At 46.2% G+C, this 21,171-nt stretch overlaps 6 protein-coding genes and 2 non-coding genes across 12 annotated transcripts; 4 read left to right on the forward strand and 4 right to left on the reverse strand.

Annotated features, from left to right (window-relative positions):
* The first annotated feature begins 154 nt into the window (after window positions 1–154).
* Window positions 155–225, forward strand: Trnag-gcc. The gene has a single exon. It is a non-coding gene; the product is annotated as a tRNA-Gly (tRNA).
* Window positions 226–414: 189 nt separating this feature from the next.
* Window positions 415–486, reverse strand: Trnaw-cca. The gene has a single exon. It is a non-coding gene; the product is annotated as a tRNA-Trp (tRNA).
* A 304-nt stretch (window positions 487–790) lies between these two features.
* LOC6531055 (heterogeneous nuclear ribonucleoprotein U) lies at window positions 791–7,878 on the forward strand. Of its 5 annotated transcripts, none has more exons than XM_015197320.2 (10): window positions 791–1,234; window positions 1,445–2,212; window positions 2,372–3,223; window positions 3,286–3,767; window positions 3,832–3,960; window positions 5,201–5,372; window positions 5,898–6,766; window positions 6,829–7,000; window positions 7,066–7,139; window positions 7,207–7,878. In XM_015197320.2, exons 1-10 carry the CDS (start codon window positions 1,093–1,095, stop codon window positions 7,366–7,368), a joined length of 3,822 nt encoding a protein of 1,273 aa, XP_015052806.1. In that variant the 5' UTR covers window positions 791–1,092; the 3' UTR covers window positions 7,369–7,878. The 5 variants fall into 5 exon arrangements, with proteins under 5 accessions (XP_015052806.1, XP_002091889.1, XP_039228009.1 ...); XM_002091853.4 differs by having other exon boundaries at window positions 7,069–7,139; window positions 7,204–7,878; XM_039372075.1 differs by having other exon boundaries at window positions 7,069–7,139.
* Window positions 7,879–8,313: 435 nt separating this feature from the next.
* Window positions 8,314–10,619, forward strand: LOC6531056 (peptidyl-prolyl cis-trans isomerase FKBP8). The gene is made up of 6 exons (XM_002091854.4): window positions 8,314–8,470; window positions 8,595–9,092; window positions 9,147–9,229; window positions 9,283–9,592; window positions 9,652–9,882; window positions 9,941–10,619. The coding sequence occupies exons 2-6, from the start codon at window positions 8,601–8,603 to the stop codon at window positions 10,016–10,018; spliced, it is 1,194 nt and encodes a 397-aa protein (XP_002091890.1). The 5' UTR covers window positions 8,314–8,470; window positions 8,595–8,600; the 3' UTR covers window positions 10,019–10,619.
* A 317-nt stretch (window positions 10,620–10,936) lies between these two features.
* LOC6531057 (cystathionine gamma-lyase) lies at window positions 10,937–12,342 on the reverse strand. Its single transcript, XM_002091855.4, has one exon. It carries the CDS (start codon window positions 12,207–12,209, stop codon window positions 11,028–11,030), a length of 1,182 nt encoding a protein of 393 aa, XP_002091891.1. The 5' UTR covers window positions 12,210–12,342; the 3' UTR covers window positions 10,937–11,027.
* An 85-nt stretch (window positions 12,343–12,427) lies between these two features.
* LOC6531058 (exocyst complex component 3) lies at window positions 12,428–14,917 on the reverse strand. The gene is made up of 2 exons (XM_002091856.3): window positions 13,869–14,917; window positions 12,428–13,803 (listed from the first exon to the last, which is right to left on the reverse strand). Exons 1-2 carry the CDS (start codon window positions 14,838–14,840, stop codon window positions 12,559–12,561), a joined length of 2,217 nt encoding a protein of 738 aa, XP_002091892.1. The 5' UTR covers window positions 14,841–14,917; the 3' UTR covers window positions 12,428–12,558.
* Window positions 14,918–15,160: 243 nt separating this feature from the next.
* Window positions 15,161–19,695, forward strand: LOC6531059 (ubiquitin-like modifier-activating enzyme ATG7). Its single transcript, XM_002091857.4, has 9 exons — window positions 15,161–15,434; window positions 15,490–16,011; window positions 16,068–16,280; window positions 16,405–16,549; window positions 16,607–16,954; window positions 17,015–17,179; window positions 18,848–19,141; window positions 19,198–19,314; window positions 19,379–19,695. Exons 1-9 carry the CDS (start codon window positions 15,238–15,240, stop codon window positions 19,430–19,432), a joined length of 2,055 nt encoding a protein of 684 aa, XP_002091893.1. The 5' UTR covers window positions 15,161–15,237; the 3' UTR covers window positions 19,433–19,695.
* LOC6531060 (32 kDa beta-galactoside-binding lectin) lies at window positions 17,190–18,644 on the reverse strand. The gene is made up of 3 exons (XM_002091858.4): window positions 18,301–18,644; window positions 17,596–18,183; window positions 17,190–17,539 (listed from the first exon to the last, which is right to left on the reverse strand). The coding sequence occupies exons 1-3, from the start codon at window positions 18,390–18,392 to the stop codon at window positions 17,254–17,256; spliced, it is 966 nt and encodes a 321-aa protein (XP_002091894.1). The 5' UTR covers window positions 18,393–18,644; the 3' UTR covers window positions 17,190–17,253.
* Window positions 19,696–21,171: the final 1,476 nt, after the last annotated feature.

Here is a 21,171-nt window from a genome sequence, read left to right on the forward strand (position 1 = left end):
AAAGCACGTTTTTATTTTAGAAAATTCAACAAGTGTCATAATACCAAAAACATACAAAAAATCGCAACATTGTTTGCGCATTTTCTTTCCCCAAAAATGAATAACTGGTTTTCCAAGCCAAGCATATATTTATGCTAGGACAAGATATGTTTAAGCATCGGTGGTTCAGTGGTAGAATGCTCGCCTGCCACGCGGGCGGCCCGGGTTCGATTCCCGGCCGATGCAACCGCTTTTTTTATATTATATATTTCTAAATTCAACTAAAAAAGAGTATTATTTTCTGGTTTTTCTTTAAAATACATTTTTTTTGTTTTGAACAAAATTTTTTACATATAAAAAAATTTATAATAAATCTTAAAAAATGTATGCTATAAAAAATAATTTTGAATTTAAATAAAAATATAACTCATCAATTGACCCCGACGTGATTTGAACACGCAACCTTCCGATCTGGAGTCGGACGCGCTACCGTTGCGCCACGGAGTCGTTGTCTACATTCGCGCCAAATGGCCCACATACGAAAAGCCAATAAAGAAAATGCACTTTATAACGTACGTATTTGTACTATTATCTATGTTTTGAAGATAACGTTGACTTTTTTTATGCTCTTAATTCTGTTTTATATAGTATAAACTATATAACCAGCAATATTTTGAAAATTTCTTGTAGCTCACAATTAAACGGTTGTTGCACACCAGCGCCATCTGCCGCTAACGATGTGCAGCCGGGTATCGATAAGCGCACATGCACATGTATCGAGCGCCGGCACTGCAGCCCTGCGTTTTCGTTTTTCGCAATCGCAGCCAACTTCACTTCAACGCGTTCGGTATAAGATTTTGGGCCATTTATTTATTCGCAACGAATGCGAATGTAAAAGCGAATATTTCTGTTGATTTGTGCGCGCACGGTGCTAGCAAACATTGCGTCTTAACTTGGGTGACATTTCCTGCGCGAGTGCCATTTGCCTGACAGCTTAATTTGGCCAGCCATTCCCCCCAAAATTCATTTTTTCGCATCGCCAGCTTTGCAGCGGTGCATTGGTGTGAACAAGAGTGTGTGTTTCTGCCGCCAATCCAAAGTTGAAGCGCAAAAATGGATGTGGCGAAGCTGGAGAAGATGAAGGTGGTGGACCTGCGCAACGAGCTCCAATCGCGTGGCCTGGACACCAAAGGAGTCAAGGCGGTGCTTGTCGAGCGCCTGAGGGCATATGTGGAAGGAGGAGCCGGCGACGGAGGTAAGTTTGTGTGTATGCGTCATTTGTGCGCCCGTTTTGTGTCCGTGTATGCGCGTGTCACTGTGTGTGTGTGGCTTGCCGCGTCCAAGTCATGCGTGTGTTTTTCTTTTTCTGTTTGTGTTCGTGTTTGTGTGTGGCTTAGCGTGAGTTAGTTGTAAGTTTTCCTTATATAACGCGCCAGTAATCACTTTTGACTTTTCCCGCCTCCAGAAAATGCACCGGTCACACCAAGCCGCCGTCAGCGTCGCACGCGCTCCATGTCCCGCTCTCCATCGCCGGTGCAAGCGGCTCCTGTGGCCGCAGAACCAGTGCTCGATACACTGGAAGAGGAAGAGCAGGCGGAGGAGAAGTCAGAGCCAGAACGTGAACCGGCAGCCGAGCCGGAACCGGAACAAAGTGAGTCGGAGGAAGCCGCTGAACCAGCTGCAGCGACAGAGGACACAACCGCAAGCCAAGCGGTAAACGAGGAGTCGCAGCCGGAGGCCGAAAAGTCTGATGAAAAGTCGGAAAGGGACGACAAAGAGGAGGAGAAGGAGGAGGCAGTCGAAGAGGAAGTCCCCGCCGCCGTCCCACAGAATGAAGTGGCTGATGAACCTATGGAAGAAGATCACGATTCTGCTCCTGTGGAGCAGGAACCAACACAAACTGACGAGCCTGCAGAAGAAAAACCAGCCGAGAGCACTGTGGCCGAGCATCAATCAAATGGCGACAGCCAGAAAATGGACGTTGATGAGGAGGATGCAGCCGCTCCAAAAGCAGAGGAGGAGACCGAGACAGCAGCAAAGCCTGAGGATCAGCCCCAGGAACGCCGCAAGCGATCGCACAGTCGCTCCAAATCCCGATCGCGCAGTGGTTCCCGCTCGCCAAAACAGCGCAGCAGCGTAGGTGACAAGCGCGACTCGAAGGCAGCTGCCGAGGAGCGCACAGTTCCTGAGGACGAGCCCACCATCGAGGAGAATAAAGTGGGATTGAGCTGGTGTAAGTAGACTACTAGCATATAAATTTACACCATGTGTACCACAATAATCTTATCCAAATCATAACCAATATTCTTTAGCTCGATATACACATATATTAGCGTTTTAGGCTTGATAAACATTCCCTGTAACTAATACCCCCTCTGTATTTATATTTCAGTTGATTCCGATTTGCATTTACGCATCGACCCAACCACGTTTGCATCGGCCAAACCTCTGACCTCGGAGATTTACTCGTTGATTTGGTCCGGAGCACGCGCAAACTACGGAGTGCGTGAGGGCAAAGTATGCTTTGAGGTGCGCCTTTCCGAGGAGTCGCTGCCGGAGAACTCGAACTACTTCCGGGATGAGCCGAATGTGCGAGGATTCCGCGTGGGATTTTCAATGCCCCAGAGCTCCTTGTTGCTGGGCGAGGCCGAACATTCATTTGGTTACTGTGAGACCGGGCGTAAGGCCACTCAGAGCGAGTTCACCGACTACGGCAAGCCTTACCAGCTGGATGACGTTATTGGCTGCTATTTGGATCTGGAGAGTGAGCCATGCACAATTAATTACACTCTGAACGGCGATGATCTTGGCGTTGCGTTCGAGTTTGAGAAGAGCATCCTCGGCGAGGAGGGTGCCCTGTTTCCGCACATCGTAACCAAGGGCTACGAATACTCTGTGAATTTCTCTGACACCGAGCAGCTGTTGGTGAATGCTGAGAGGCCAACGCGCAAGCGCCGCAAGCCACGTAAGGACGAAGACAAGGATAAGGACGACGATAAGGATGACAACGATGGAGAGAAGTGGAAGGTCTTGGACGAAGCCACCGCGGATGATGATGAGGTGGAGAAAAAGGATGAAGATGGCAAGGCTTCTTCGGAGAAAGATGAAGAGGAAGTTGAAGATCCTGAAAAAGCCAAAGAGATTGAGTCGGCGCCGAAAGCGGAGTCTGAAGCCGAAACTAAAGTCGAGGCTCCTGCTGATGCTGCTAAGCCCGAAACAGAAGCTACCGAATCTTCGGAAACTGGTAAGTAATGATTAAATAATAATTTTCCCACAATATACTCATACTTTGCGTTTTTCTCTTAGCTGAGACTTCTACTGAAAACTCGGGAGAAACTGCAGCTGTGGCAAATGGTGATGCTGCTGCAGAAAAGGCCAGCGATGAAAAGGCATCTGAGGAGAAGAAACCCTCGGAGACCAATGATGAAGAAGATGAGGACGGTCCTTCGCCCAACAAGCGACCCAAGACCGATGGAGATTCGGAAAAAGCGGAATCCGAGAAGGATAAGGACAGGACGCAGACGACCGAAGATGAGTATGAGGATGTCGTGCCCGAGCCAAGGGATACAGTTGCTCTGCTGGAAGGCTATGTATTGATCGGTTTAGTACCTGTCGAAAAGCTGGTTTCCGGTCCCCAACGCGTCGGATCCCGCAAGGAATGTGAAGTTATTTTGCTGGTTGGCTTGCCAGGGGCCGGAAAGACCCATTGGGCCCATAAGCATGTGGCTGAGAACGCCGACAAGCGTTACGAGTTGATTGGACCCGACGCATTTATTTCAAAGATGACGGTAAGTTGGTTGTTAAATGAAGCTATGTGCTGAAGATATACTATACTGACCTTAATAATTTCAGATCGATGGCGCCTCCCGGAAGACTGTGCACAAAGGTCGATGGGACAAGGTGTACGAGATATGCTTAAACAGTTTGGCAGCTCTGGAAGATATTGCCATGAAGCGGCGTCGAAATTTCATACTTGATCAGGTAAAACATAAACAAATGACTTACATACACCCGAAACAAAACACCAGTCCACAAACACACAAGATTACACTATGAACGAACGATAACCAAACACAAAACAAACGAAACAAGCGAGAATTATACGTTGATGATGACTTTGGCGCCCACCCAACACACTGGGGCTCAGATCCCCTCGGGATTGAGGGCGTTCTACTGGCAGGGCACAACTATATTGTTGTACAAATTTATTTTATTGTACATTTGAGTATGAAGTTTTTTTTTTTGCTCATTGCTCTAACTATAGAGATCCCAAGTGCCCCCAGTGGGGCACCAACTTGGCATGCAGGTATGTCCTAATTGTAAGTCGATCCGATAATTAGAGTGCTTAAGTTTGAGGCAGTAAGTATCTATGGAATTCCCATTAGGTTAAGTTTAACGTGCAGGTGCAACAGTTGACGGGGCAGTTAAGAGGGCATTGTAAGAAAAGTGGGGAAGGAAGTGGATATGGAAATGGCATTGGAGAAAGATGAGTGAGTGAAATGGAATGGAATGGAGTGAAGTAATGGAAAGTAAAGGAGGAGGAGGAGCGAGCGGCATGGAAGCCACTGTAAGTAGACAAACACAAATCCGATCGACGAGTCGTTCGCCTACAATCTAATCACATATACGTATTAGTACCTACTATCTCTACTCTATCTCTCTCTCTAAATGCCAACTATTCTCATATATATGTATGTGTATCTACAGAGAGCTATGCGATGCTTCATCCTACAGCCAGCAGCACAGCCAACCGCGACTACTTTTCTCTCCCCCCCTCTAGTACATTACATGTTATCCTTATGCAAAGTATTAAGTCAACTGTTGTTAGATGTGGTCGCCGGGTTAACCCGCGTCCCCTAGGTATTATGTTGGTGTGCGCACCGCTTCCATCGTAAGGCCCCTCCCTTGCGGAGTGCGGGCAGTGGAAAGTGTGTGTGCAACACACCGTGCAACAGGTATGTGTTAGTTTGTAAGCGCAGAAACCGAGCTCTATGCGAGTGCGGGTTCGACAGGATCCTATGCGGACTGGGTCCTGCAACTGTCGCCTGGCCAAGCGGGCCGTATCATCAACGTGTTTCTCAAGGGGCTTGCTATCCGTTCGACGACTATCCCAACAACAACCAAACCAATTTCCAACCAAACAACAACTGGCAGACAATATCTGAACCCAATTCAACCAAACACCAACCAACCAACCAACCGATCAACTGTATTCTTGTAGACCAATGTGTATGCCTCGGCCCAGCGACGTAAAATGAAGGGTTTTAACGACTTCAAGCGAATTGCGGTCGTTTGCATACCCAGCGAGGATGAATTGAAACGTCGCATCGCCGAAAAAGAGGAAAAGGGAAATGCTTTTACAGTTAAAGAATCAACAATTAATAATTTACGAGGTAAATATTGTCCACCACACCAAAGCAACGAATTGAAAAAACAAAAAATATATATCCAGAATAATGTACGATCGTATAACTACTTATGTTCTACCTATCTAAATAAGGAGACATTCTTGTTAAAATGAAAAACAGTATAAAAACTTATGTAACGTATTTAGTTTGTAAGCAGCTGCACTTTATGTATCTATACGTAATTGTAACTGTAAGCCCTTAAAAATATCTCATAATTTAATTACTATTATTGCCATTATTCGTTAACATTAATTCTATAACAACCCACTTGGCAACTGGAACGTATAAATTTTAAAATTTAATCACAATCACAATTTAATCCTACCTGATGAAATCGCATTTCTTGAAAAAAAAAAAAAAAAAAAAACTAAACTTATACGTCCGGTTGCCGAAGTTGACCCCTCCTGTTCCCTGATGCTCCATCTACAATAACTCCTAATTTGTAATGATAATGAGCGATTTTAGCACTTGTGCAGCCTTACTGATGATGTACACGCAATCTTTTTCCAGCCAACTTCACACTTCCCTCGCTGGAGTTTGGCTGGTTCGATGACATAAACTACACGGAGCTGACTGGAGACGAGGCCAAGAGCGAGGTCAAGAAGTACAACGAGAAGGGCAAGAAGGCCATTGACGCGGAGAGGTCGCGGGACAAACGATCCCGAGGAGGTCGCGACAACTATCGTCGTGATGACCGGAACCGGAATCGGTACAATGATGACCGACGTCGTGATTATGGCGGCCAGCGGCACGAAAGCCGATGGAGCGACTCCCGCCGGGGAGGCGGCGGTGGCGGCTACTCCAGCAATAGTGGTGGCGGCGGTGGAGGCGGCAGTCGTGGCTACGACAATCGCCGCAGCTACAACAGCGGCAGCGGTGGCCAGCAGAATTGGGCGCAGAACAGTCGCAGAAGCGGCTATGACGATCGCGGCTATGGTGGCGGTGGCGGTGGAAGCGGCAGTCGTGGCTACGACAATCGCAACCGTGGATACGCTGGCGGCAGCGGTGGTGGCGGAGGCGGAGGCGGCGGCGGTGGTGGCGGTCAGCAAAACTGGATGCAGAACAATCGCAGAAGTGGATATGACGATCGCGGCTACGGAAGCTCGCGAGACTATCGCGACCGAGACCGCGGCAACGAGCGCAGTCGAATGGGCAGTAACGACCGGAACAGGGGCAGCAGCCAGAGCAGCTATCGCTCGGGAGGTGGTGCTCATCAACAACGGGATTTTCGGCCTGGCCACCGCGACACCAAAGAAGATAGTCGCGGTGGCTATGAGCGGTCAGCTGGTCAATCGCTACCCAAGTATGGCAATAACACCGCTGTAGGCGGTGGCTACGATCAGTACAAGCAACAAGGTGGAGCGCCTGGCGGAGGCAAGGTACGTGTGGGGCGCAAATCATCGACGCTTGACATTTTGGCTAACCGAAATCTCTACTTTAGGCCTCCCTTAGCGGCAAGTGGAGTACGTACAGCCAGCACCATCAGCAGCAGCAGGCGCCGCAGCATCAACAAACGGGCGTCTGGCAGACTCAGCAGCAGTCACAACAGTACCAACAACCTCAGCAAGCAGCGGCGGGTCAGCAACAATACTGGGCCTATAACCAAATGCAGGGTATGTAACGCAGAGTTCGACTGCTCAGCGCTATAACTATAAGTGCTCGCTCTTTGGTCTTCCAGCAGGTTATGGCAACCAACAGGCGTGGCAGAGTGCCGATCCGCAGCAGCAACAACAGTGGATGTCCTGGTGGCAGGTAAGCAAGAGAGGAGTCTGGTGTAACCACAATACTAATGGCATCGTTTCTTTAACAATAATAGCAGCAGCAGCAGGGTTCTGGCGGAGCAGCGGCCGGCAATGGCAGTGGCGGATCAGGCGTTAATGTGGGAGGCGCTGCTGGTAACAATGATGGCGGTGCCGCCAATCATTACTGGTCTCAATATTCGTACTCCACGCAGTCCAATGCGGGTGCCGACAAGAAATAGAAGATGTAGAAAGCACTATGCAACCGTGTTCCACCACCATCAGCCCAGACCCCTCTACGTTGTCGCGAAAGGAGTAAAACACAAATCTGAACTAATCTTTATATAATAGTTTTAAAAGATTAACAAAAACCGTAAAACAAAATTAATTTAGTTTAGCCAGTTTGGGCTAGTCGAAACCAAACAATTACGAGGGCTAAACCCTCAGTCAAAATTCTTACCTAACCCACAGATGGATTGTGTACCATTAAGAAGACTATTTCATTTGAAATTGAACCTGAATGTTTCGCTTTTCATTTTCCACACAAAAAAAAAGAAGCATTTTCTATATGACAGTGACAAAGCAATTAAATGAAACACGGTCTTTACTCTGGCACTACGTATCTAGGCAGTACAACTTGTTTTAACGTTTATTACGATTATTGTTTTATTTTTTACAATCAACGCAAACAATTGAAGGAAAGCATTAGAGAAGAAACATTAACGAATAAAGCTATACATTGAAAACATTTATTTGATCGACTTTATTTTTGGGTGAAAGGATCAATAATTTAAACTGAAAAGACGCAGCTAAGTTTACATTTTAAATTAGGCACCATTTCTTAAAATTTCCAAAGAAATACTTGGTATTTTAATGTTGAAAATTATAAAGTATTAGAATACATTTTATTAAACTAAAGCTGAACATAAGCTTTTCCTTAAAGTATTTTTTAAATATATTTAAATCATAGATGCTAGTTATCATAACAGTTAGTTTGAATTAGATTTTGCTTAATATAAATTTATGTTTATAAGCAATAAATAGCATTAATTAGAATTCAAATATAAAGAAGAGCATATTTGTGGCTATTTGATATTTATGAGTGATCCACTAAATAAATAATTGCTAGGATAATTTTTTTATATATTGGAGTTCCTACCGGTGCGGTATTGTGGGATTTCCCGCCCACAGGCACACTGCAACCTGGTCACACTGGTGCGCTAGCTGGCAGAAATTCGTAGAATTATTTTTCGTTTCCCTGTAACTTTCTTGTCGTATGTTGCTTTTGAAATCAAATTAAACCATTTTTGCCACTAAAATCCGAGACCACATTCAGATACAGCTGTAAGTTCAGATTACGTGTGTCTGTGTGAACCGCAAGACGCAGCAATCCGCCCACTTTTGCCTTTGCCCTTTGTTCCGAGTTCCACTGATTTACATACTTTCGCCGCCGCCTCGCCAAGCATAGGTAATTATGGATACGGAAAAGTCTAGCAGCAGCTCCTTCGAGGATCTGACCAACGCCGAGGACACCAAGGACATTCGCAAGGTGGCAGCTGAGGAGGCGGCCGCCGGTGATGGGGCTGCCCCAGCATCTGTTTCTGGAGACGAGCCGAAGACGGCGGAGGAGGATGCTGAGGAGGAATGTGATATACTGGGCAACAAGCAGCTGATTAAGCGCACCATCAAGAAGGCGCCGCAGGATTCGCTCAGGCGTCCGATTCGTGGCGAACTTGTTACCGTGAATTTCACTGGGAAACTGGACAACGGCACGGTAGTCGAGAAGGAGATAAACTTCCAGTGTCACGTTGGTGACTACGAGGTGGTCCAGGGATTGGACATGGTTTTGCCCATGCTGCAGGTCGGCGAAGTGGCCCAAGTCAGCGTGGATCCCCGCTTCGGCTACGGCTCCCTAGGACTGAAAAAAGACGGTGAATCCACATACCTGGTTCCACCTGATTCGCATGTAAGTTTAGACTTTAATTTCAATAAGAACTCGTTAAATATTTCATTTTTCCAGCTTACCTACGAAATAGAGCTTTTGGATACCAAATACGAAGACTTTGCGGACCTCAAGAGCTTTGAAATACTGCGCAAATATGGGTATGTTACATTGCATTGTTTCGCGGTTCTTAATAAATAATTCATCTTTTCAGTACGCGCAAGAAAGAACGTGCCAATTTCTTCTACAAGCGCTCGGAGTTCACCACCGCCATCCACCTGTACAGACGTGCTCTGGACTTTCTGGACAATCGGGATGGGGATCCCGAGGCCGAGTTCGACAAGGAGGATTTGGAGCTGTCGAACAGCGACACGCAGACCCTGTTGGAGGATCGGTTGATTGTTTACAATAACCTGGCAATGACTCAAATCAAGATTGCCGCCTTTGACGCAGCTCTGCAGTCTGTAGAGCATGTGCTGCGGTGCCAGCCAAATAACTCCAAAGCCTTGTACCGCAAAGGCAGAGTAAGTTGTTGGCTCTGCAGCAGAGTTTTCCGTTTACTAAATGACCTATTACCCTGCAGATACTGGAGGGCAAAGCAGACACCCAGGGCGCCATTAAGCTACTGCAAAAGGTGGCCACTCTCGAACCTGACAATCGAGCTGTTCAATCGGACTTGGCCAGACTTTTCATCAAGGCTCGTCGCGAGGAACACAACGAAAAGGAAATGTATCAGAAGATGCTGGGCCAGGCCAAGAAAATGGAGCAGAAGACTGCCACCAGACAAAAGCAGCCTCTTGTAGACAACTCCAAGGTGACTAAACTAAATTGGTGTTTAAAAACGATGTGTTAAGCCGTATATTTCTTTTCAGCTGAAGCTACTTGGCTATCTCATGGGTTCAATATTAATTGGAGTAGCTGGCGTCGCTATTTATCGTTACAAGTACTAAGGACAAGCATTGCACACGAACTACTGGTTACTTTAAGCAATTGAAATGCATTTTTTAAGTATATATAGAAGGCAAAATTATGAATGTTGGAAAGCCGCAGTTGCTTATTATAATGATATGGCTCTTGTTGTACATTTAATGCTATGCACACTTCACAATAGTATGTATCTTTCAAATAGTATGGTTTTGGATATCGTACATATAATGTTAAAGCTTAAGTTTAATCAACTACATTCTATCAGACATGTACCGGGAATCGTTCAAATAAACACAATTTTCTCATCATTGTGTTTCATACAGTTCTGAAATAAAATAAACCAACACAATCGAAATCAGGCCATATTTATGAACTTGCCATAAGGCTCGAAAGCTTTTGAAAGACCACATGAACGTAATGATTCTGATAAGCAACACTGATAAGAACTCCTTAATATTCTGTTTTTTCTTCGTTACTTAAATAATGCATTTTTTTTTTAACTAAAACACGCTCTAATCTGAAAGGCAAACGAACTGTTGTAAAAACACATCGGAACATCCGTTCAAGAGATATGATTTCCCTCTATCGCGACTTAGAATGATTAAATGATGGTGCGAATTTAAATGTGCTGATTCATTGTTTGCGTATGGCCATCGACATGACAATGGGTATTCTTGGGTCTGCCAAGGCTGTATCTATGGGGGGTCGTGGAGGTAATGCAGCCGTCTTAGAATACGAACTTATCAAGACATCAACAATTGTTGAATCTCAGTACGAGCACTTCGTCAACAATAATAACTAAATAACAGCAGTAATATCAAAGCTTGATTTACCACACGTTATCAGTTCGCTATCCTAATAGCACACCGTGTTATCCATTCGATCCCAGACGGCCGATTTATTTACTTTGTTTATGTTTATAAGTAATGCTCATAAATTCATTCATTTGAGACAAAACACTTTTATTGGGGTTATAAATATACAAATTCATAAACTTCCGGTCGAGGAAAAAATACATGTGATGTGAGTAACTTAAGCCTTCGATGCGATTTCTAGGGCCTGCTCCAGATCCTTGATCAAATCCTCGGCATCCTCCAGACCAACAGACAAGCGAACTAGGCCGTCAGTGATTCCCAAAGTTTTCCTGTCCTCCGCCGGCACCGAAGCATGCGTCATAATAGACGGCAACTCGGCCAGACTCTCGTAGCCGCCCAGGCTCTCCGCCAGGGTGAACACCTTGAGGGCCTTAAGGAACGCCGAGGAGTGCTTCAGCTCACCCTTGATGTAGAAGGAGAACACGCCACTGTATCCGTAGGTCTGCTTGAGGGCGATCTTGTGCTGCGGATGGGAGGGCAAAGAGGGATGCAGCACCTTCTCCACGAACGAATGGGCCTCAAGGTACTTGGCAATCTTCAGAGCATTCTTCTGGTGCTGTTCCATGCGCAGTGAGAGGGTCTTCAGACTCCTGTTGACCTGGTAGCAGTCGAATGGAGATGGCACAATGCCAACGGCGTTCTGCAGGAACTTCAGGCTATTGTAGAGCTTCTCGGAGTTCATGGTGATGCCACCCATGACCACATCCGTGTGACCGTTCATGTACTTAGTCAGGGAGTAGCAGACCAGATCGGCGCCCAGCTCCAGGGGTCGCTGGAAGTAAGAGGTCAAGAAGGTGTTGTCGACGGCCAGGATGAGATCCTCGCGGACTCCATGGACCAGCTGCGCAATAGCCTCGATGTCGGCCACCTTAACCAGCGGATTAGTTGGCGACTCGATCCACACCAACTTGGTCTCCGGCTTGATGGAGCTCTTAATTAGATCCAAATTCGTGGGATCCACAAAGGATGCTGAGATTCCCAGGCGAGTGGCAACCTGACGGATCAAGCGGTTGGTTCCTCCGTACACATCGTCGCCCATAATGATGTGATCGCCGCTGCTCAGCATGGTCAGCACAGCGGTGGTGGCTCCCAGTCCCGACGAGAAGGTCAGCCCGTATTTGGCATTATCCAAGGCGGCGAAACAGGTCTCCAGCACGTTCCTAGTGGGATTGCCACTGCGGGAGTACTCATAGCCCCTGTGCTCGCCCGGAGCATCCTGCTTGAAGGTGGTGCTCAGCGATATCGGTGGAATCACGGCGGCACTCTTCCACTGCTCGGGGCTCTGGCCCGAGTGGATGGACTTGGTGGCGAAGCCGCTCGGCTGGACTCTGTAGCTCATCTTGTCTGGGTAGGCGGATCGTGGGGAACTGACACGTGGAGAGAGCCCGTCGCGAATATATATACTCCTGCCAGCTGTTATCGCCTAGCCGGTTCTTAATCATTTCGTCCGTTACAACACTACACTCGCCGACAGTGATGGCACGCTAGCTATTAAACGGACAAAGATCTGTTCTCAGTACAAAACAGCTTCTCTTACTATTCTTAGAACTTCTGTGATTATGTATACAATAATTTATTTGTTGATAAAGCACAATAATATTACAATCCCAGCTTAAGAGTAAACACGATACTGAACAAAAAGGGACATGCGGAATGGGTTGGTTAGTGTCTTCCAAGTATTCCAGGGTCTACCACAGTTTGTCGCTGAACACGATCTCCTTGAAGATGCAATCCTGCTTGGCAATGCTGACCATTGCCTTCTTCGACTTCATGGCATCCTGCACCTTTTCCCGCACCTCGGCCGCCTTCACATCGTTGCGAATGTAGAAGAGTCGAACCAGGTGGTCCTCGTTCAGAGACGGATAGCTGCCCAGCAATGTGTGCAGATCCAGGACGAGGAGTTCGATATCCGAGCTGAGCAGCGCCGAAAGCGTGGATATCAGATCTAATGGAGAGTCGCTGAGCGAAATCTTCGGCGCGATTTTCTCGAAGAAGAGCTTAAACCGCTTGGACTCGGTCTTGATTTTACGGGTGATGGCATCGCACTCGGCCCGTGGCTTTGACAGTCGCTTGGAGAGCAGCGCCCTGATGTAGCGCTTGGCCAGCAACTTTTGGGCCTCGTTGATGACCATCTCGAAGTTGTTGGGTCGCAGGTGGTTATAGTCCTGGAAGTAATCGTCCAGCGTTACGCAAATGGTGTCCACGGCAATGTTACTGGCCAGCCACTTGGCGGTAAATAGGTCGTTAAAGTGACACTCCATGTCCAGGAAGGCTTCCTCCAGCAAGTAGCTAGCGGCATGAGCGCGGATCCGCTGGAATGTGGCAAGCAAACGTTCGAAATCCTCATAGTGCTCGGTGCGCGACTTGGGCCAGTAGAGTTGCTTCATCTGCTGCGCCAGCTCAACCATTTGCTGACTGTTATTCACGATGGTAATTATGTAGTGAGTAAAGTATTTAATCTGGTCCCGATTTCGGAAATGGTGCTCCTTCAGCTCGATTACGTTCTTTAGGTATGTCTGGCCAAAGATCTCCACTTGCTGAATGCTCATTACCAGCGCCTTGAACGTCAGCTCCTGATGTATTGTGTTGGTCACCTGCAGATGCTGGTCGATCATCTGGAAGATGATAACCGGCGCTGAAGTGTGGTAGTACTCCTCATCCTGATCGGGCACTGTCTCAGTAAACCACTCTTGCTTCTCCGTTTCTGCGGCCTTGGTCATCCATTCCTGAAAGTTTCTCTGCATATTTTGCAGGTACTCATCCTCCAGCGCTTTGAGATGTTCCGGACGCAGCAGAGTGCCTATCTGCCGGTGTACATCCACATTTAGATCGGGATGGGACATCAGCTCTACGCCAGGATAGGTGTGTGTGACCCAAGCCATCATTGATACATATTCGTTGCCCTCCAAGCCAGAACGTACAATGTTGTCCAGCTAGAATGAGCAAATATCAGTGGTAAGAAAACATTGTACAATTTAAATGTTTAGCGGTTACTCACATAGCTGGAAAGTCCCTCGTGATAGAACTTGACGTATTCGCCAAATATGTCGTAGTGCGGCGGGAAACAGGGCACACAAAGGGACTTTACCACGCGCAGATCCTCGAGAATAATTTGGCGCAGTATCTCCAGATCTCGTACTAGCCACATCTTGTTATCCGCCCGCTCCTCCAGCTTGGATCCCTCTATGCGCGTTACCACCGACTGCTGTAGCACGTCCATTATCATGCGGCGCCAAGCCTTCGGTCTACCAGGCGGCAGAAATCCGGTGACCTTTTGCTGCTGCAGGGCGAACTGGTCGTTTTTCTCTTCCCGCTCTATGATACGTAGGGCGGTAACTATGATGGTGGGCTTCTTGCGCAGAGTGTTCAGCGTGCGGCTAAGAATGAGGCGCAGTTTCTTCTCCAGCTCCTGGGATACGGTGTCCACCTTCTCGAAGTGACGCTTCAGGGTGATTTTATCGGAGGCATGCTGCTTGGGCTGCTTGTGCAGCTCGTAGAGGAGATCATCCCTTGAATTCTCCAGATCCGCCAGGCACTGGTGGGCATTAAGCAGTTTGTCATCCTCGATCAGCGCCATCGTCTTTTGGACGCTGGCATCGACGTTGAAAATGTGCTTCAGGTTCTCCATGGCGGTGGCGTACTGCGAGTGCTTTGTGTTTTCCTCCCGCACAACTTCCAGAGCGTCGTAGACCTCGGGAACGCCCCTCAGTAGACGCTCCACCTCGTCCATTCGACGCCTTACCTCGCGCACATCCTGCATGCAGGTCTCCAACTGCTTCAGTCCCACCCTGACACCGTCGAGTTGTCCTTGCATCCCGGTTTTGAGGAGCGCCTCCACGGAGGCCTTCTTGCGGGCGATACGGTGGCGATATTGTTCCACCTTCTCCAGCTGACCTGGTCGCTGCAGCATGTTCTGTATGTCCTTGAGCGCTGCCTGGCGAGCCTGCTCCTCCAGCTGCTGCAGATCCATGTTGAATTGATTTGGTTCACTTTCGGTCTCTGTTTTGCTCAATCTTCGTCAGCAGTGCAAGTGCAAGTATGACCGTAGCGCCGTCCAGCTAGCTATCTCACTTCGACAGTCCGATAACCACAGTGAAACCCCAACATAAACTATCCTCTAATTAAAAATTTTTGTAGTTTAAATGTTACTTAAGTAAATAACAGCACATTTTCACTTATACTACAACTTTCTACAATTATAAAGTTAGATGACGAGTTTCAATTAGCCAAAAGAGCATAGTATCCGACATAAGCATAGTCAACTATACTAATCGATAAGTTTTCTTGTTGTTGGCTTATCGCCATCGAGAGCTTTGTTTATTATTTGCATCCAAAAGTTAGAACGTAAACAACGCCCTAAACAAAACATGAGTACGGAAAACGAGACCATTTTGCAATTTGCTCCGTGGGAATCCTTTGTGTCACCCACTTTCTGGCACAAGCTAGCGGAGCTTAAGCTGGACCACGATCGCCTGTCCGACTCTAAACGCTCCATTACTGGCCACTATACAAACCGCAATGCAAGTGGCTGTCTGCTGGAAGTGGACTACACCGCCTACAACAGGTGAGCTGGGATACTCGCATTTGATAAATACAGCGCTTAAATACTCACATTTTAGAACGGCGCAGCCACCAAAATTCAGCCATGCCGCTATCGGCACCATCTACAATAAGAACACAATCGAAGAGTTCAAGGCCCTGGACAAATTACAACTGCTGGCCGATGAGGGCAAGGAACTGCTGGCTGATATGTGCAGTGGTGGGGTCTTGAGGGATCCCAGTCTGTTAACCCGCTTCTTTGTTCTCTCCTTTGCTGATTTGAAGTGTCACAGCTACTACTATTGGTTCGCCTTTCCCTGCCCGCTGACGCCCACCTTGAAGCTTCAGGGCGCAGTCCAAAAACTGCGGGACTTAGACAATAGTAGTAGCTATATAAACGCTCTGAAGACCCTTCCCACTGAGTCACAGAACTTCTTTATTCTGTATGCTAATGTGGAGAAAAATGTTTTCGAAGCCCGTAATTTGAGTTCCCTGGAAGAAAAGGAAGTCGAGTTCTGTTATTTTGGGTTTGCCGATCCCAGCGAGTATGAGCATCCAGCATGGATAATGCGGAATTATGCTGCCTTTCTGCTTCAGCAATGGTAGGTTGTGATATTAACTAATGGCATCAGTACACAAAGTTATTGGTCTTTTACAGTCCCTCTTTTGTTGGAAAACCACTAAAGTTTCTTGGCCTGCGACACAATCAACAAATGAGCATAGATGACAGCCCTCTATGGCAGGTGATTCAAACTGAAGCCTGCGATCTTAGACAAAGCGGAGATATAAAGTTCGTGGGCTGGGAGCTAAATAAAAATGGCAAAATGGGACCGAGAATGGTCTGCATGAGGGACAGCATGGATCCAGCCAAGTAAGATAATTATTGATAAGAACTATCAGTTCTTTGAGGCGTGTCCTTAGTGTTAGATACCATAATCATCCATTATCGCGATAATTGAAAGTACCTTGCGTATTACACTGTTTATTTCCTTTAGGCTCGCTGAGAACTCTGTAAACCTCAACCTAAAACTCATGAAGTGGCGCCTAGTTCCCGATCTTAATCTGGAAATCATCTCCAAAACAAAATGCTTACTCTTTGGAGCTGGTACTTTAGGATGCGCTGTAGCGAGGAACCTGCTGGTGTGTCTTTATTCGAAATGATTTAAGTGACCTCCTAACTAATTGTAAAATTTGTAGTCCTGGGGATTTAAGCACATAACCCTTCTGGACAGCGGCAAGGTGGGGTTCTCCAATCCAGTGCGTCAGAATCTCTACACGCATACAGATGCTGTGGCCGGCAATCGGATGAAGGCCACTACAGCTGCTCAGAGATTGAAGGAGATCAATCCGTCTGCTGAAACGGCGGGTTATGTGTTGGAGATTCCCATGCCTGGGCATACCATTGGGGAATCGCTTCTAGTCCAGACGAAGGAGCATTTGAAGGTTATTGAGCAGCTTGTGCAGGACCATGATGTCATTTTCTTGCTCACGGATTCGCGCGAAAGTCGCTGGTTACCCACCCTGCTAGGAGCGGCGAAGGAAAAAGTGGGAACAAACATTTACTTACCTTTTTAAAGTTATGCACCTAATGTTTTTCTCTTTTAGATTGTCATCAATGCAGCCTTGGGCTTTGATAGTTATCTGGTAATGCGACATGGCACTACGCGAAAGGAGGCAGGTGATGATGGCCAAGTAATCGAGGGACTTAAGTGCATTAATGGCGATCAATTGGGTTGCTATTTTTGTAACGATGTGACTGCCCCCGGAAATGTAAGTTCGGTTTTTCGTATAGTTAAAGATAGCAATTGTATTTTCAGACTTCATTAATTGTGTTAAAATGGTTACTAAACACACTCGTAATCATGGCGGGAATATTTTTCGAAGCCAGCGCATGTAGGATCCCCCGTCTGCAGGTGATCCACACCGGTTATCTGCACCACCAGGCCATTTATGCTGGTCACCTTGAAGCCCACTAGATTCATCATGGCATTTGGTGTGCGCCAGGTGTAGCTGAAAAAGTTATAACCATCCACGGCGGTGAGAACCTCACGTTCCGTAAAGGCGAGCGCCAGCTTAAATTGCTGATTAAAGACGAAGGGAAAGCCTCCATGACGCTCCTCGTTTCCGAACCTAAAAAAAGAATTAGTTAACGCCTAGAAGGGTACGGCCTTATAAAGTTTACTTACTCAAAAGTTTTGTTCATGGAGTTGCGCACTACTGCCTTTTCATCGAAGCGCACACTAAAGTGTAGCTCCTCGCGCTTGGTATCCGAGTCCATGAACTTGATAATGAACTGTCCCTTTTTGTTTTCGAAGCACCGAGCTGTAAGGACGATCACATGGCCCGGACTAAACAAAATTGGCTGATCGTTACTGAACGCCTTAAAGTAGTCCGAGGCGTGGACGGCGGGCCACGGATTGGGAAACACAGTGCGATGATCCACCTGTTTAATGACTTGGATCTGATCACGGATCTCCAGAGCACGAATCGCTGACAACGGCATGCGGTAGCGGAATCTGCAGAACTCCCGGCTATTTATCGAGATGGCAAAGCTGTCCTCGCAACACAGGATGTATACCATAAAGAACTCGCCACTGACGATGGGATTGGGCAATGTGTTGGGGTCCAGGACTTGAGTCTCCTCCTCGCCCCAGGCGCCGTTCACCCGGGAATTCCTAACGATAACATCATTCCGAAAATAGCAAGAAAAGCGTAGCCCAATATCCGCGTTCGGATCCACCGTGCTTTTGGCCGTGCAGAGGTTTATGTGGAACCTAACAGAACCAAATGATCATAATCGATTAGTCACGTACTGTTAAGAAGCCCAGTTTGACAAGAAATTAGTCATAAAACGAAAAAGCAGTCTTACACCTACACCGGTCACCTCTCACCTGGCTGCTCCATCAATGGTCTTGGCCACGACCTCCAGAACATGACCAAACTCCAGCGGATGCGAAAGATTTCCAGCGAATTCGGTCAACATGATTCCTTCCAGCAATTACCAATTCAACTAGCTTTTGCCTTGGCACTGAACAAGCAAAAAATGTATTTTATAGTTGATAGCCCGTGGGAGAGTCCGGAGTTCTCCGGCTCTCCCGCACGCTAAAACTTTATCTAATCAGTGGCGGGCGGAGCGGCGGGCTGCTCAAGTAACCGATACAACAGCTAAAGTTTCTACACTTTGTTTTTTCCTTTATAATAAGCCCTGCTATTTGTTTTGTTCTCGCTCGAAGGCGTCATCTTTGTTTGCTCGGAACATGTGTTTGTGGACACTAAAAAGCTTTGAAAAGCTCTCGATCTTACTACTGCACCGGAGTCGAAACTGTTCCAGATTACACTGAGAAAAACTGTGTATGAAGCTTAATTAAGATAATGCATACGTACAAATTCGGATATAGATACTCATTGCATTTCGTACTGTTCCATTTCCATTTTCAGTCACTTAAAGATCGCACGTTGGATCAACAGTGCACCGTGACCCGACCCGGAGTATCGAACATAGCGGCTAGCTACGCGGTGGAATTGTTGGTGGCTCTGCTTCAGCATCCTCGAAAGGAGCTGGCACCGGCCTACTATGCACACAGTGGGCGTGGCAAGTCAGAGGAGGCTGCTGGAAAGGTGCCCGAAGGTCTGCTGGGCATTTTGCCGCACTCCATCCGCGGAATGCTGTGCAACTACGAGAATATTCTGCCCGCTACTCAAAAGTTTGCGCAGTGCATAGCCTGTTCAGCGGTAAGCATTTTCAAGCTATTAAATTTACAATTTTTAAACATATTATCGCTTTACAGGCCGTTCTGGATCAATATAAGAAAGAGGGTCATGCTTTCCTGCTAAAAACTTTTGAAACAGCCAAATATCTGGAGGATTTGACTGGTATCTCCGAATTCAAGCGGCTAAACAGCGAGGTTTGTTTGACTTTAGTCTCATATCTTTATGATTTATATAAAATTGGTTTAATTTGTTGCCCAGATAATCGATTTTGATGAAGAAGAATTCGACATGTCCGATGACGACGAAGATTAGGCTGCTCCCAAAAAAATTGCCCCAATTTTGCCTTCAAAGCAGCAATATTAAATATGAAATGCAGCTTATTGTGGCTTTAACTTTCTGCAGCATTTAGAGTTCAATGTCTATACCAAAAATGTATGTACTTTAATGCTTTTATTTTATCTAGTCATTAAGAAAATTGTGAATCATTCAAATGAAATTGATGTGAAAATTAGGCATAAGAAATGTGTGAATTTACTATTGAAAATTGTAATAATTAAAATGCTCAAGTATGGGAACAAGTGTATTTCCGTTAATTTACAAGGCGCAGCCTTTAACCTTTGTTTGTTTGTAGAAAACGCTTTTCTGCTGATAAGAGCACTCATTCAAAGGCGAAAATATTGTTCTGATCTGAGAATTCCCGCTTATGCGGTTGACAAATACGAAAATAATTTTTCGATTCTCGATCGGTCATTGAATTTGGTTATTAGTTGCATTATTCAAGGCGAAAACACGCAAACAAAGATGAATGTTCGTATAAAATTGTTTTGGGAATATGCAAATGATTTACATAGTGGGCCAGGTATGCGAAAAGAATAGTTCAAAGTTGAATAAACCCGGTTAGAAAGCCGCGAACTGATCGCATATGTTAATTTGCTGATGATACCTCGGTAAAAATGGATGCCATCCAGAAATACGCTCACAATTGTTACATTTTAGGAAACATTTAAAATAAAAAATATAATTATAGTACAGCAATATGAAATGTTTGAAAATTTTTATTAAATGGTATTGATAAAAAAAAAGTAACTGTAATAAACCACTCGAATATATGAAAATGGTTTTAGGCCAAGTGTTTTGAGCTGAACAAATATTGGCAACCAGTACTTGACACACAATTCGTGTGCGTTTTCAAGCGATTTGATAAAGCCTTTCATCATTTTGACCCCAGGCAACCAGGCCAAAATGGAGCTAGAGAATTCCAACCACTAGCCAAGACAAAAGGCGCTCGGCCATTTCTCTTGGCCAGAAACGCAAACACGAAAGAAGATCGGCCGAGAAAAAAAAACAGCACGGCTCCATAATTAATATTAATAGTTGGATTGGGGGAGAAATGTATTGGAATATCTGGCATCTGGCCGCTCAACCTCGGATCGAATAGGTAGTAGTGGTGGTAGCATAAATTTCGGGCCTGGCCAACTGAGCAAACAACAACGAGCCAAGTTGGGTTTGAGTTTCGCTCGCGGCCGCAAAAAGCGCTCAAAATGCCATTCGAGCTGCGATGCCGCTGCCAGCGTCGTTTTTTGTCACTCGAATTGCGTTTTGAGTGGTTACCCGGGGTTTTGCTGGCCAAGATCTTCATAAATTGGTGAAAGATACCCAAAACGGGCACATAAGCTCGTCGGCGCGCATCCAAGTGGCAACTACCCAGTGAAAAGTCCAAAAAGTGCAATTCCCAAGTCCTCAAATCAAAAGTGTTTTTCAAAAGTGAATTTCAATTTAAACCAAAGTTATTCAGTTGCCATTCCTAAAAGTGAAATTCAAACAAGTCTGAAAAAATGGTAAGTCCTTTATCCTTTAGACCCCAAAAAAATCACTTTCCCTGCTGAAGTGGCAGGAAAATCAGAAAAGTACACTTCAATCGTAGTTTGTTGAACTGTTTCGAAAATTGGCAGCGGCTTTTCACGAATTTTCCAAGCCATTTGTTCGCATAATATTTACACAAATGGCAGTTCGCAGCTTTTAGTTTTTGCTACCACTTTGCTATTGGCCTT

The sequence above is a fragment of the Drosophila yakuba genome, chromosome 2R, assembly GCF_016746365.2.
Source record: "Drosophila yakuba strain Tai18E2 chromosome 2R, Prin_Dyak_Tai18E2_2.1, whole genome shotgun sequence".
NCBI lineage: Eukaryota > Metazoa > Arthropoda > Insecta > Diptera > Drosophilidae > Drosophila > Drosophila yakuba.